Raw genomic sequence first — 15,200 nt, forward strand, 5'->3', positions numbered from 1 at the left:
TTTTTTTTTTTTTTTTTTTTTTAAGTAGAGACAGGGTTTCACCACGTTGGCCCAGGCTGGTCTCTAACTCCTCACCTCAGGAGATCTGCTGACCTTGGCCTCCCGAAGTCCTGGGATTACAGGTATGAGCTACTGCACCCAGCCTACCCTCATCATCTAGATTCAACTTAGTTTGCATGATTATGGAGCATGTATGTAGACTCTAATATCAGATTAGGGATGATGACAGATAGGGTGTTAAAACAAGTTATTTAACAGATTCCTAAATTTAAAAGGTTTATATAACCACATTCTAACAGTATATATAAACACTAGCAAAAAAGGACAAAGTATTTTGGGGGAGAACAAGATCCTTTAACATACTGAATTTTGTTAATATAAATCTGATTAAGTCAAGCTTATTTTAGATTAACACACTATTTCAATTTTAATAGAAATTATCTGCAGAAATATTCTAATCCTTATACTAAAATCAACCAAATAGTTTTTGAAATGCTATTTTAAATCGTTACCTTAAGAATTTTGCTCATTAATTACATTTTATACCAAAATAAAATAAGGGGGGGGGGGTAGAGAATTAGTGACAGGGACTTAAAAGGAACCAAGAAATCCGGGGGAATAATAGATTGTGTTCACTTAGTTGTAGGTCAAAACACTGTAAACTGTATGTTTTACCTGTGTGTTCAAGTCAATTTATACCTCAATAAAGTGTTAAAAATAAAAAAGCTGCAGAAAAGATGAGTTTGAAACAGCCATATTTGCTTTTCAGACTTCCATGGCCTAGTTCTGAGTTCAGCAATTCCACATTAGATCTATAACTAGTTTCTGTGCTTGTAGGCTCTCTTTAAAACAATATGGTCCAAGCTGTTTATCAGCTGCCCATTATTTAGAGAGCAAGCTAAAACTATGTTAAACTTTAACTGTTCTCCTAAATTACGTGTATGGCTCCAACCCCTCATAACCAAGCTTATTAATGTCATTAACTTAATGCATAGAATAACCATACCACTGTACTTTACCATATTTATAAGGAGTAAATTACTAAACACATTCCATATCACAATGCATGAAAGCACAATAAACATGAGTTAACTGCTGGTAAATGGGAATTAAGGCAGAAAAAGCTGAGTGTAAGAAAGATGCCAAAAACCAAAATTACAGAATCTTTTCTGAAAGTAGAAAACACAGTAAGGTGGATCTCAAATGTAAACCACATTCCTCAGGTTCCTTCTAGCTTGTTTTTGGAAATACAGGTTGTATCTGATAGATTTCATTAATCTATTAAGCAAATAGTACAATCTAAGAGTCTCAAAGACATTCAATATGTGATACCGATAGCTTTGTCAAAGCATGCTTTACATTCTCCTGTGGCTAATTCTAACTACATTTAACTTTAGCTGATTAGATTGAATTGTAACAAATTATATAGTAAAAACCTTATTTTAAGTATAAGGTCTATTTAGTATTTTATTACCATTCTAACTCTTCCGCAAGTTTTGTGGGAGTGTGCTAGTGTGTTGTTTTTAATTTCCCTGTCACCACCAGTCTCAGTGGGAACAACAACAACAAAAAATACAGTTTCTGGTGAAAACTGGGGAGTCCAGGTAGGGTATTTATGCAGAAATAGCAAAAACACTGCAGCCATCTGAGAAAACACCGTTTTAAAAAACAACAAACACTTAAGATTAGATCTGACATAAAACCTCAAGTATTTTTGCTCTAAGATTATGCTCTTTGCAATTAGAATATATTTAAACATAAGGGGGAACTAAAAGCAAACGGGGATAAACAAAACCAGAAAAATCAAAATACAAATATACAGAGCCAAAATACTATTTTCGTCAGCGGCAAAACAGAAACAATTCCAAAATTAATGTGCAAATGAAAATAAAGTCGTTAATGGTCATTCATTTAATAAGCTTGTGTATTTGATATGAAAACGCTTATCTTTCCTTTTCTGACCTCGGAAAAGTAATCACCATCTTTAGTAAGGTATTACTTTTAAAAGTATGACTTTAACAAGTGAATAAAGCATGTTTAGAGTATGTTTATGTTTAGAAACAATACCTTGAACACTACAGAAAACAACAATATTCTGAAAATCCAGTTTATTTTCCATGTCGTGGACAGATCCAGTCAGTGTGATCAGTTTTTCTGCGTGTGTAATAATTTATCAAAATAAGTTTTCTCACAAGACTCTTTTCCATCAACTCTGAAAACCCTGGTCTGACAATATACCCCAATAAAGCTTTTGAAAATCACCTCTTAAAATTTGGAAGAAAATGTGGCAAGTCTTTTCCTGTAACATTTACTGCACTACAAATGGCTAAAGAGCAATTTATGGTTTAAAAGGTGAATAGTACAACAGCTGAGTTCAGGAAATTGTTTTAGTGCACTTTGCTCCAGTTTTAGCCAACATGCTACATTTTCCTTTTTGGTTTTTTTGTTTTGTTGTTGTTTTTTGGGGGGAGGAGAGGGGGACCGCACAAAGTGGACTTGAGGATTTCCATTGTACGAAAAAGATATGACTCTGCAAGCAAAACAGTGTAAGCTGCCTTTTTTCTTAAGACCTGGACATTTTAAGACAGAAGCTTTGCAAAACATTACACAATTTTTTATTATTAAATGAGAAAATCTCATTTGTTACATCGTCACATTGCTAGTCAGAGAAATGTTGCAGTGATGAAGAAAGTCAATGTTGGACCAACCCAAGTCCTCATTCCTACAACATTCATTTACAAAGAAATAATGTTCAACACAGCCCAACAAAACATTCTTGGTTCTCTTCATATTGAAGTCCCCCAAAAAAATCCTCTTCTAATGGGGTATTTCACTACATAAATTATAGTTCTTCATTTTTACAATTCACCCCAAACTGTATGAGAGATGTATCACACTAAGATTTCTAAAGTTGTTAGGAAATCCTTCACACATCGTCGTCATCTGATGTATCACTGCTACTTGTCTCTGTGTCATCATTCTCAGTTGTGGGTTTGAAAGTGCTGTTCTTCCACGGTCCAAACTTGAAGTCACAGATCAGGCCATTTTTCAAAATACCATTTTTTCTCAGACCATTCTTCTGTAACTAAAATGTTAACATCAAAATAAATAAGCCCTCAAGAGTTACAAACCTACTGTAATAATACAAGCATGAATATAATAAAATTGTATTCTACCCCAAAAACTCCACAAGTAATGATATTTCCGAAAAAATTCTGGATCCAGACAAAGTAGATGTGAGTAGATGTGAGTAATAATTGTCACACTGATTAAGGTACTAAACTTTCCCACATTTTTATTGCCTCAAGTGACAACTGTAATAAATACCTTCAGGGACTTACCAGAATATAATCAGAAACCATTAAGCTGTATCTGTTATTTTTTATTATTCTGACCTAAATTAATACACCCCCCCAATCTGCTTTGTTCATAGTTTGTAAAGTAGAATGAGGTATATAAAGTTACAAAATCGTCTCGTTTAACCAGAGATGAAGATACTAGAAAAAATACAGTTCTCTATTTCTGAAAATGAGAAATCAAAACTAAAAGGTTGGTAATAAGAATTGAGTCAAAAGATCATCAAAGAAGAAAAAAGATAGTTGGCCAAAATCAGAATCAACTTAAGGACAGAAAACAAGCCCAGTGTAGTGGCACAAGCCAGTAGTCCCAGCTGCTCAGGAAGCTGAGGCAAGAGTATTGCTTGAGCCCAGAAATTTGGGGATGCAGTGAGCTATGACCGGCCACTGCACAGAGTGCAGACCCCACACTCTGATGACAGATGTGAGATGACAGAGTGAGACCCCAACTCTTTAATAAACAAATAATGGATTTGAAAAAAAGCATCTCAACTTCCTGACGCGCTAACAAAAATTCCCTAATACTCTTTCAGAAAGGTAACCAGGGAGACATTAAGCAAGATGTTTTAGAATATGAAATACTCTTGTGCAAAGGATAAAAGATGAAGTTACTTAAGAAGCTACTAACACTCTCTACTTCTTATCACTCTTGCTCCTCCCCTAGAAAAGCCAAAAAAAAAAAAAAAAAAAAAAAAAAAGACATCACTTACACTAACTATTGTACACCCAATAGTTTAAAGAAGTCACTATTGCAGACTTCTATAAAGTCAGTTTAACCAGGTGCAGTGGTTCCTGCCTGTAGTCCCAGTTACTCCAGAGGCTAAGGTTGGAGGATCACTTGGCACCCAGGAGTTCTAGAGGCCAGCTGGACACCATAGCAAAAGCCTGTCCTCCCTCTTTTTTTAAAAAGCAATTCTGACCTATCATGATAAATTCCTAAATGTCCCCCACGCCATGCTTACATATAATTATATTGTTCTAAATAAGGGCAGTGTAAAAGTGATGTTGTATGATTCAGGTTTTCTTACCTGTTCACTAATAACTTGGAATTCTCTCATTTCATCCTCAGTTAAGGGAGCACATGTTTCATCATTTTCACTGTCTTCCTGCCAGCCCATTTCCTTTAACAATCTGAAAAGGAGAGGAAATTAAGTTTAATGTAAAGCTTACCCTGAGTAGGACAGTGTCATTTATATTATGTATAAGAAAACATGATCCAGGATCCATTATACAAAGACCCCAAGACACATCAAAAGGATTTTTGAGCTCAGGCTTTGAATATCTTTCTGAAAATGAATAAACAGGTAAGATTAATAAACTGATATTAAAATTAGAATGAACTCCTTGACTGCTTAATCTTTGGTGTCAAAGGCTCTTCAGGTTGGAAACTTTTAACAGATTTGTGAAGCAAATCTGCTAAACTCTTATACTAAAAGTAACAGCAATATCTCCACTTTTTCTTCAGTACCACCGTATTTCTGACTACTCATTAGGTTTTCTACTTGGGCGGTCATCAACACTGTAGCAATAGCTACTTCACTTGATTGGGAAACCTCCAAGCTTGTTTCTTATATGGCCACGTATCTTGTATTGATATGAAAGGGTTTGTTTTTAAAAAATGAAATCCCTAAGTACTTCTGTTACTCCTACAAGGAGTCTTCAAAAAGTTCATAAAAAATGTGTATCATGGAAAAATTATGCAAGAATTTCAAGAAAAAAATTCTGCACCAAAATAAATTTGTGCTAACTTGTGATAACATGTTTCAACAGAATCTTGTTTAAGGCATCACAAAGGGTAAGACATCAGTTTGGGAAAAGCCCCTATCAGATCAACATGAATTCTGCTAAAATCAACGCAAGAACAAATACCAAATTTATGGCGAAACTTGGGTGGAAGAATAATGAAATCACTGATGCTTTACGAAAAGTTTATGGGGACAATACCCCACGGAAACAATAAATTTCAAATAGATAACTCATTTTAAGAAAAGATGAGGTGATTCTAAAGAGATAAGGCCCTCACAGAAGCAGCAGCAGATCATCCCCATCAATTGACAAAGAAAAAATTAATCCTGTTAGTGCCCTAACTGAAGAGGACTGACTATTAACAACAGAAATAGCCAACACCACAGACAAGACATCTCACTTGGTTCAGCTTACATAATTCTGAATGAAAAATTAAAGTTGAATAATTTCCACTCAATGTGTGCCCAGACCATCTGCAGACAAAAATAGAGCTTTCAATAGAAAGTTTAAACAAGTGGGATCAAGATTCTGAAGCACTTCTTCAAAGAACTGCACATGGCTTTACCAGTATGATCCAGAAGACAAATCACAATCAAAGCACTAGCTACCAAGAAGTGGAAGTGATCTGCTCAAAGCAAAAGAGGACCACTCAAAAGCAAAGGTCACGGCAACAGTTGTTTGGAAGGGATAAACAACAGTAACATCTGCTTATTATGAGAGTGTTTTGAGAAGGAAAGCTAAAGCTTTAGCAGAAAAATGCCTGGGAAAGCTTCACCAGAGAGTCCTTAACCACAATACTCCTGCTTATTCCTCTCATCAAACAAGAGCACCTTTGCAAAGTTTCAATGGGAAATCATTAGGCATCTACCTTTCAGTCCTCATTTGGCTCCTTCTGACTTCGTTTCCTAATCTTAAATTTTAGAGGGGGCCCATTTTTCTTCAGTTAGTGTAAAAACGACAGCACTGACACGGTTAAACTGCCAGGGTCCTCAGTTCTTCAGGGATGGTCTAAATGACTGGTATCATTGCTTACAAAAGGGTCTTGAACTTGATGGAGTTATGTTGAAAAACAGAGTTCATAGTTTTTATCATTTAATTACATTGTTCCACAAACGCTGAAGTCCCCTCTTATTTACACCTACTCATCTTTTAACTTGCGCCTGCTACACATTAGCTGCTTATAGACTTTTAGACCTTTTTTCAAAGAGTCTCACTATCTGAGACCTTGAATAAAACGTAACATGGTATCCACATTTTACAGATGAACAATCAAGATCATATAAGTAAAATAACTTGCTTACTTGATGGCAAAGACAATTTTGGTTTTCTGTCTCCCAAATTAATATGTGTTGCACAGCACCTAGTTGCTTCTGAACACAAATGTCACAGCATTAATCATTTCTTCTTTCATTCCTTTTAGCCACGACTTCTTCCAATGCACTATCTTTACTCTTTAATCTGGATGGCCTCCTTTTGGAATAGCATTTCCATTCACTTTTACCATTCAATGCCACCTAATACAGAGACTATTAAATCTAGACTAGCAAAATGATCTAACTGCTCTTTTGCTGGATCCAAACTTTTACCTGTTTTACTTTTATAAACTGAATCGTAACTAAGCAATAATGCAGATGGAAAAAACTATCAACTATTATGAAAGAGAATATAACAGAAGGCAAGTATTTCTACTTCTCCACCAGAGGCTGTAGCTTTTAACTGTTCCTGAAATAGCTTTCAAAATAATCTAGTCGAGCATAGTGGCTCAACGCCTGTAATTCCAGCACTTTGAGAGACGGAAGTGTGAGGATCACTTGAGCCCAGGGGTTAAGACCAGCCTGGGCAACAAAGTGAGACCCCATGTCTACAAAAAAAAAAAATAAGAAAAAATAAAAACAATCTGTGTTTCCCCTTTCCCCCATAAACATACAAACATGTGCCACTATATTTTGGTCAGACAACTGCACATATGATGCATAATCCCATGAGACTGTAATACCATTTTCTTACTGTACCTTTGTATATGTTTAGATATGCTTAGATATACAAATACATACCACTGTATCATGATTACAAATACTATACAATATTCAGTACAGTAACATGCTATATGGGTTTGTAACCTAGAAATAAGTCTACACCATATAGCCTAGGTAGGTAGTAGGTTATACTATCTAGTTTGTTTAAGTACACTCTATGAGTTTCACACCATGACAAAATCACCTAACAACACATTTCTCAGAATATATCCGTCATTAAGCAATGCATGACTGACTATATTACTGTAACCCTTATCTGTACTTTGCTTTTTCATTTAAATTATTCCTTCCCACTCTGCTTCAAACTATTGCCAAATCATCCTGATACCGGTTTCACAACTACTATCCTCTGATAAATATTTTCGGTGGCTTCTCACTTTCTAAAGAACAAACTCCTTAACTGTGTTTGTGCCACGGTCACAAATTTAAATTCCTCAGTAGAGAAAATCTAGGATTAGAAGTTAGAAGACCTGGGTCACAGTTCCTACTCTATCACAAACCAAGTATAAGACATCTCTAAAGTCCTGCCTTTTCAATATGATCTTTAACTTCAGTGAATAAATTGCCCACTTGTGTCAAAATATCCCACTTAATACCCTTAAAACAAACTAGGTATATACACCATTCTAACCATGTCTTTACATCCCTTCTTTTTCCAAAATACTATCTAGCACGCTTACCCTTATTTATGTCTAACCCTTTCAAGATTTAATTTAGGTCCCAATTAAATCTTTGTGACTAAGGCCAGGTATGATGGTTCATGCCTGTAATCCCAGCAATTCAAGAGGCCAGGGCAAGAGGATTACTTGAGGCTAGGAGTTCAAGACCAGCCTGAGATATAGTGAGACCATGTCTCTAAAAAATAAATATTTATACAAATAACTATTTTAAAAAGAAAGAAAGAAAGAAACCTCTGACTGGTACCCAAGTCATAATGATCTCTATCCCCAAACCCTCTGAATTTCTTTGGCATTTACTTCCACTAATTTGGTGCTTGCTTAAACAAGTTGACAACTGTATCCCTCTGATGTTGAGGCTACCCTCAATACCCTGATAAAGTTGCTAAAACTTGACAATAAAACTAAGAATGATCTATGTGCCTCAGTATTGAATATTTCATATTTTAATATTTGAAAATAATTATCCTTAAAAAACCTATCACTGGCCAGGCGCAGTGGCTCACACCTATAATCCCAGCACTTTGGGAGGCCAAGGCAGTGGATCATCTGAGGTCAGGAGTTCGAGACCAGCCTAGCCAACATGGTGAAACCTCGTCTCTATTAAAAATACAAAAAATTAGCCAGGTGTTGTGGCGGGTGCCTGTAATCCCAGCTATTCCGGGAGGCCAAGGCAGGAGAATCACTTGAACCTGGGAGGTGGAGGTTGCAGTGAGCAGAGATCACGCCACTGTACTCCAGCCTGTGTGACAAGAGTGAAACTCCATCTCAAAAAAAAAAAAAAAAAAAAAAAAAACCTGTCACTGCCCCATATTATCAAATTCAACTAATATGGGTATTTATATGTATATAACTTAAGAAGTCACAAAGTTTACAGAAAATATGAAGCAATGGAAAAGAAGTAACATTCCATTTTGACAGAGAAAAAAAACCCTAAAATCTAAAAGAAGCCATTAACTCTCTTAGCTTAGAGTGGGGAAAAAGGTGTTGATGTATGTCTTTGAAACATTTACAAACACATATTCTACTTAAACAGTCAAGGAAACTCAAACTAAGAAATTTAAATAAAAACAGTTCCATATCAACTAGCACCTTTACTTCCTCCCTTTTCTGTCTTAGGATCTTTTTCAGCAAGTGCAACATTTCTATAAAACTATCCCTCTATTCCAACTAGCTGCTACCAAATCTGAAATCTTGAATCCACAATTTTATTCTACTCTCGGCAAATAACAAAATGTTCTTATTGTTTGCCCCCTCTTCATCTTCATGTCCGCACTAGATAATGGTGTTCCTATGCATAACTAATTCTCTCTTTTTATAGTTTAAACTATATGGTTTAGGGGAAAAAAACTTGGTTAAAACTTTTAAAGTAACCTAAATATAAAAGTATCCACTGTTTTAAAAAGACAAAAACAATGTAATCTATAAAGTCTCAAAAAAAAAAATTAAAACATATATACTAAAATAATCATTCAAGTAGGTCATTACTGATACTATCTCTTCATGCAGTATGGGGTGTTTTTTTTTTTCCCTTCCCTCTAGAGCTTACTCCAATTTAGAATGTTTCTGTCTTTTATTTTTTATTTTTTGAGATGGAGTCTTGCTCTGTCGTCCAGGCTACAGTTCAGTGGTGCTATCTCAGCTCACTGCCACCTCACCTCCTGGGTTCCAGAGATTCTTGTGCTTCAGCCTCCTCAGTAGTTGAGAATACAGGCACACACCACCATGCCTAGCTAATTTTTGTATTTTTAGTAGAGATGGGATTTCACCATGTTGGCCAGGCTGGTCTCAAACTCCTGGCATAAGTGACCCACCTGCCTCAGCCTCCCAAAGTGCTGGGATTATAGGCGTGAGTCCTTGTCCCCAGCCGGATATTTTCATCTTGATTTGCCTTAGTTTCTAAATCTCACCTTCTCCATTTTCTCCTGTTAGTAGTCACAGAGAACCAAATTCTGTCAAGTTATGAGACTAAAGTCTCTCTTCCATAGTCTTCCTAAATGAAACAAGAAGCCACCAAAATGCTTCCTGCACTAAATATCTGCTTTGCAGATTAAAAAAATAAAAGTTAAAACATTAGATATGTCTATTAGGGGTTATAAGAAACATTTTCTAAAGGTATGGGCCAACTGTTTTTTTGCTAAGTACTGAAGAGAAATCGGAAGACAAGTTATTAGGTGACAACTTTCTCACTATGGCCTTAATGGATAGATTCTGTGAGTTAAAAAATCTTTTATCTGTATTCTTTTACTGCCTATGCTCTATCTCCTTAAGAGGTAACTCATCTTTTACTATCATTAAAATATCTGATATGTTTGTGTTTTATTCTCCTTTCTACACACACGCCTTTTCTCTTTCTACCAATTGTGTGACTAGAAATATTTCAATGATCACTGGTGAGAGTGCAAATTACCGGAATGTTTTTGGATAACATGGCAGTAGCTGATTATTTTAAATATGTATACCATCTGACCAATTAAATTCACTCCTAGTAATCTGTTACCTACACATTTATACAAATATTCAAGAATATAAATATAAGGATGCTGATAACAGCATTATTTGGAATAAGAGGGGGAAGAGGAAAGAAGAGAGAGGAAGAGGGGAGGAGAGGAAATGGGAGAGAAAGGGAAAGAGAAGGAGAGAAAAGAGAGAGAGGATGTGAACACACATAAATCTTGATCACAGGAAAATAGTTTCACAATTTATATCCATACTATAGAAGAGTGGCTTCAAATGGCAGAGGGGGGAAAACAAGGTGATTCACTAGAATGATCGAAAAAATTCTGAAGTATCTATTTATGTTCATCTTTTTAAAAAAGAATTCATGTTTGCTAAATTTTTTCTATTTTGACATTTCAGCCATCACTCAAGCCTATCAGTCACAAGTCATAAACTGTATTATGTGGTAGCGTGAAGTTCCACAAATTTGGGAGGCAATAAAAATAGTGTGGTTATTTATTCATCTGTTCACATTAAATGTACAATAAATTATACTTTGAACAAGTTAATTTATAGATATTATCTGATTAAGTTATTTATAAATTAATCTAGCTAAATTAATTCTCAAATGCAATTATCACCAGCCCAATAAATTATTTTAGGAGAAAGTTAGGTCCAAATACAAAACTTACTCTCTCTTTTTTTTTTTTTTTTTTTTTTGAGACAGTCTCACTCTGTCACCCAGGCTGGAGTGCAGCGGCACGATCTCGGCTCACTGCAACCTCTGCCTCCCAGATTCAAGTGATTCTCATGCCTCAGCCATCCGAACAGCTCAGATTACAGGCATGCACCACCATGCCCAGCTAATTTTTGTATTTTCAGTAGAGACAGGGTTTCACCATGTTGGCCAGGCTGGTCTTGAATTCCTGACCTCAAGTGACCCGCCCACCTTGGCCTCCCAAACTGCTGGGATTACAGGCGTGAGCCACAACGCCCAGCCTACAAAATTAAATGCCTACACATTCACATACAATAGTTACAGCCACATTTAAGAAGCAAAACAGGACATGATTTGGAGAAGGAAAACAGAAATAACCACGAAGATAAAGTAATAATATATGATTAAAAACAGAAAGATAAAGATTTATTCTGAAGGAGCAATCTAAGGGAAAAAAGCGGGGGGCGTGGGGCAGGGCTGGGCATGGTGGCTGTAATCTCAGCACTTTGGGAGGCCGAGGCAGGAGGATCACTTGAGCCCAAGAGTTTGAGACCAGCCTGGGTAACATGGCGAAACCCCATCTCTACAAAAAATACAAAAGTTAGCCAGGCATGGTGGTACGCACCTGTAATCCCAGCTGTTCCAATGACTGAGGCAGGAGCATCATTTGAGTGGTATCAGTGAACCATCACTGTGCCACTGCACTCCAGGCTGGACAAGGGAATAAGACCCCGCGCCTCAAAAAAAAGAAAGAAAAGAACGAAAGAAGATCTAGCCAGGTGTGGTGGCTCACGTCTCTACTCCCAGCACTCTGAGAGGCCGAGGCAGGAGTATCACTTGAGTCCAGGAATTTGAGATCAGCCTGGGAAACACAGTGACACAGTGAGAGCTCATCTCTACATTTTGTTTTGTTTTGTTTTGTTTTTTAAGGGAGCAGGTATAACCTTTGGCAGGAGAAATATCAACTAAACTATTAAAACATTTGAAAAAATTAGAAATAAAAAGTAAAATTAAAATATTCCTCAAAAAAACTATAGATTTACAAAACAGGTAGAAAAATACTGCAATATTTACTTCCCTCATTCATTTAACAAATTTAAGCAAAGTAATCTGCCAAGCACCATTCTAGGTGCTAGATACAATAGTGAACAAGATGGACAAAATGTTTGGCCTCATGTAGCTTATGTTCTTAATTAAAATAGAAGTTGAAATTAATAAATAAATTCCACAAAAGTTATCCAAGAGGAGATATAACCCAGTCTTCCACTGTCTTAGAATTAAATGAGGTTCTAGAAGAACTGACAAAAAGTCAAGTCAATCGACTGGGCTGTTAATAAATGTAACTTAGCCCTGAGCTTGCTCTTAGAAGATGTAAGACTTTTTAAGTTAAAAAAAAAAAAAAAATCAGTTTATACAAAGCAATTACAGAATAATAATATGATAATCTAAGGGTATAAACTATTAACTTTCTTTGCTTTCATAGTTTTTAAATCCTTTAGTTATGCCGAACCATATGCTTATTTAAGGAATACAGTAAGGGTATGTCATTTCTGCAAAAATACCTGCTTTTAACTACAAAAAACAAAAATAAATTCTAGACATGAATACTCTTCAATCCTAAGAGATCACTATTTTTTAAAACGCTTTAGACTATCCTGATGGAAGCAAAAAGTGCTGTTGAAAGTTTACAGCAGGCTGGGAGCTGTGGCTCACGCCTGTAATCCTAGCACTTCAGGAGGCTGAGGCAGGTGGATCACTTGAGGTCAGGAATTCAAGACCAGCCTGGCCAACATGGTGAAATCCCATCTCTACTAAAAGACAAAAATTAGCCAGGCGTGGTGGCGTGTGCCTGTATTCTCAACTACTGAGGAGGCTGAAGCACAAGAATCTCTGGAACCCAGGAGGTGAGGTGGCAGTGAGCCAAGATCGTGCCACTGAACTCCAGCCTGGGAGACAGAGCGAGACCTGTCAAAAAAAAAAAAAAAAAAAAAAATTTACAGTAAAAACTAAATTACTGGCTGGGCACTGTGGCTCATGCCTGTACTCCTAGCACTTTGGGAGGGCGAGGTGGGAGGATCGCTTCAGCTCAGGAGTTTGAGACTAGCCTACGCAACATAGTGAAACCCTCATCCCTACAAAAAATACAAAAATTAGCTGGGTATGGTGGTGCACACCTGTGGTCCCAGCTACTTGGTAGGCTGAGGTGGGGGGAATCACTTGAGCCTGGGAGACAGAGGTTACAGTGAGCTAATACCGCACCACTGCACTCCACCCTGGGTGACAGAGTGAGACACTGTCTCAAAAAATAAATCACATATTGGGACAATTCGCTATCCACGTGGGAAAGGATGAATCTGGACTCCCACCTCACATCATCCAGAAAACCTGCATAAACCATACAAGGAAAAAAATGAACTACATCAAAATTAAAACTTTCTGCGCTTCAACGGGTACCACTGAAGCCGTGTATGGTGGTGCAAGCCTGTAATCCCAGCTACTCAGGAGGATCACTTGAGACCAGTCTGGGCAACATAGGAAGACCTCATCTCAAAAGGTGCCTGTGGGGGGTGGGGTGGGGGTGGGGGCAGGGTGGGGGTGGGTGGGGGGTGGTTGCACTACTGAGAGAATGAAAAAACTCACAGAATGGGAGAAATTATCTGCCAATCATATATGAGACTTAAATATATAAAGAACTCTTACAACTTAGTAAGAAAATGTATTTTTTAAATGAGCAAAGTATTTATACAGTTATTTCTCTCCAAAGAGGATAAATGGCCAATAAGCACATAAAAAGATACTCAACACTATTAGTCATTAGGGAAATCATACTTCACACCCACTAGAATGACCGTAATCAAAGATAGATGGTACCAAGTGTTGGTAAGAAATCATACCACAAAAAGAAATCATACTTCATACCCACTAGAATGACTGTAATCAAAGATAGATGGTACCATGTGTTGGTAAGAATGTGGAGAAACTAGAACCTTCTACATTGCTGATGAGGAAGTAAAATGACATAGTCATTTTGGAAAATAGTTTGTCAGTTTCTAAAAATGTGAAACACAGAGCTATCATATGTCCCAGCAATTCAACTCCTAGATATCTACCCAAAAGAAATAAAAACATATCCACACAAGAACTTATATATGAATGTTCACAGCAGCATTATCCAAAACAGTCAAAAAGACTGGACTAGAGCCTACTGTTAAAAAAAAAAAAAAAAAAAAGAGGTGGAAACAACTAATATTCATCAACTGATAAACAAAAAAGCAGTATAGTCATATAGTGTACTATTCAGCAATAAAAAAGGAACAAAGTACTGACGTGCTTACAATGCAAATAAAACTTGAAAATATTATACTTAGTGAAAGAAGCTAGACATCGAAAATCACATACTATATTATTCCACTTATATAAGATACATATACAAGGCAAATCTATAGAAAGAATAGTAGCTGCCTAGGACAGAGTGCAAATGAAAAGTAAATGCAAATGAACAAAGGGCTACCTTGAATATATTAAAAATCATCTGTATATCATAATGGGTGAAATTTATGGCATAAGCTGTATTTCAATAAACCTGTTAAATCACATAAAAACTCTGTAATATTGAAATCTCGAATACAGAAAATGCTGAGGAAAAAGTACAAACAAATACTAGCCTGTGTTCTGCCTCAAGTGAACTTGAAAGAACATCAGTTTGTGGGAAGGTTGAAGACCGAATGATCTGCTGGGAAATCACTGAGGCATTGCCATTCTCTTGAGGAATTTCATTTTCATCGAAGTTTCGGTTTATATCCCTTTCTTGGTGAGTACTATTGCTGTTATGTAAATTAAATGAGTCGTCATCCTGATTTTTAGAGAGTTTAAAAAAAAAAAAAAAAAAAAGAATGAGTTCTAAAGAATACAGTTATCAAAACCTTTTAATAGATCCTAACTAAGCTTCCATTGAAAATACATAAATGTGGCCAGGCACAGTGGCTCACCCCTGTAATCCCAGCACTTTGGAAGGCCAAGGCAGGTGGATCATCTGAGGTCAGGAGTTTGCAACGAGCCTGGCCAAAATAGTGAAACCCCGTCTCTATTAAAAATACAAAAAAATAAGCTGGGCGTGGTGACACACGCCTGTAGTCCTAGCTGCTTGGGAGGCTGTGGCAGGAGAATTGCTTGAACCTAGGAGGCAGAGGTTGCAGTGAGCCAAGATCATGCCGTTGTACACTGTACT

The 15,200-nt window shown here is 36.7% G+C and overlaps 1 protein-coding gene across 21 annotated transcripts in view; it reads right to left on the bottom strand.

The window, feature by feature from the left end:
* Window positions 1-2,093: 2,093 nt before the first annotated feature.
* The window catches only part of GPBP1 (GC-rich promoter binding protein 1), a 91,086-nt gene continuing 77,979 nt past the window's right edge, over window positions 2,094-15,200 (bottom strand). For 20 of the 21 annotated variants that reach the window (XM_063622632.1, XM_055251487.2, XM_063622638.1 and 17 more), the window contains 3 exons: window positions 14,638-14,825; window positions 4,385-4,487; window positions 2,094-3,085 (listed from right to left, as the gene is read on the bottom strand). In XM_063622632.1, the coding sequence (XP_063478702.1) occupies window positions 2,927-3,085; window positions 4,385-4,487; window positions 14,638-14,825 (450 nt within the window). In that variant the 3' untranslated portion in view covers window positions 2,094-2,926. The remainder of the gene's footprint in view (window positions 3,086-4,384; window positions 4,488-14,637; window positions 14,826-15,200) is intronic. The other variant, XM_063622641.1, reaches the window with a different exon arrangement.

This window comes from Symphalangus syndactylus, chromosome 18 (genome assembly GCF_028878055.3).
Source record: "Symphalangus syndactylus isolate Jambi chromosome 18, NHGRI_mSymSyn1-v2.1_pri, whole genome shotgun sequence".
Classification (NCBI taxonomy): domain Eukaryota; kingdom Metazoa; phylum Chordata; class Mammalia; order Primates; family Hylobatidae; genus Symphalangus; species Symphalangus syndactylus.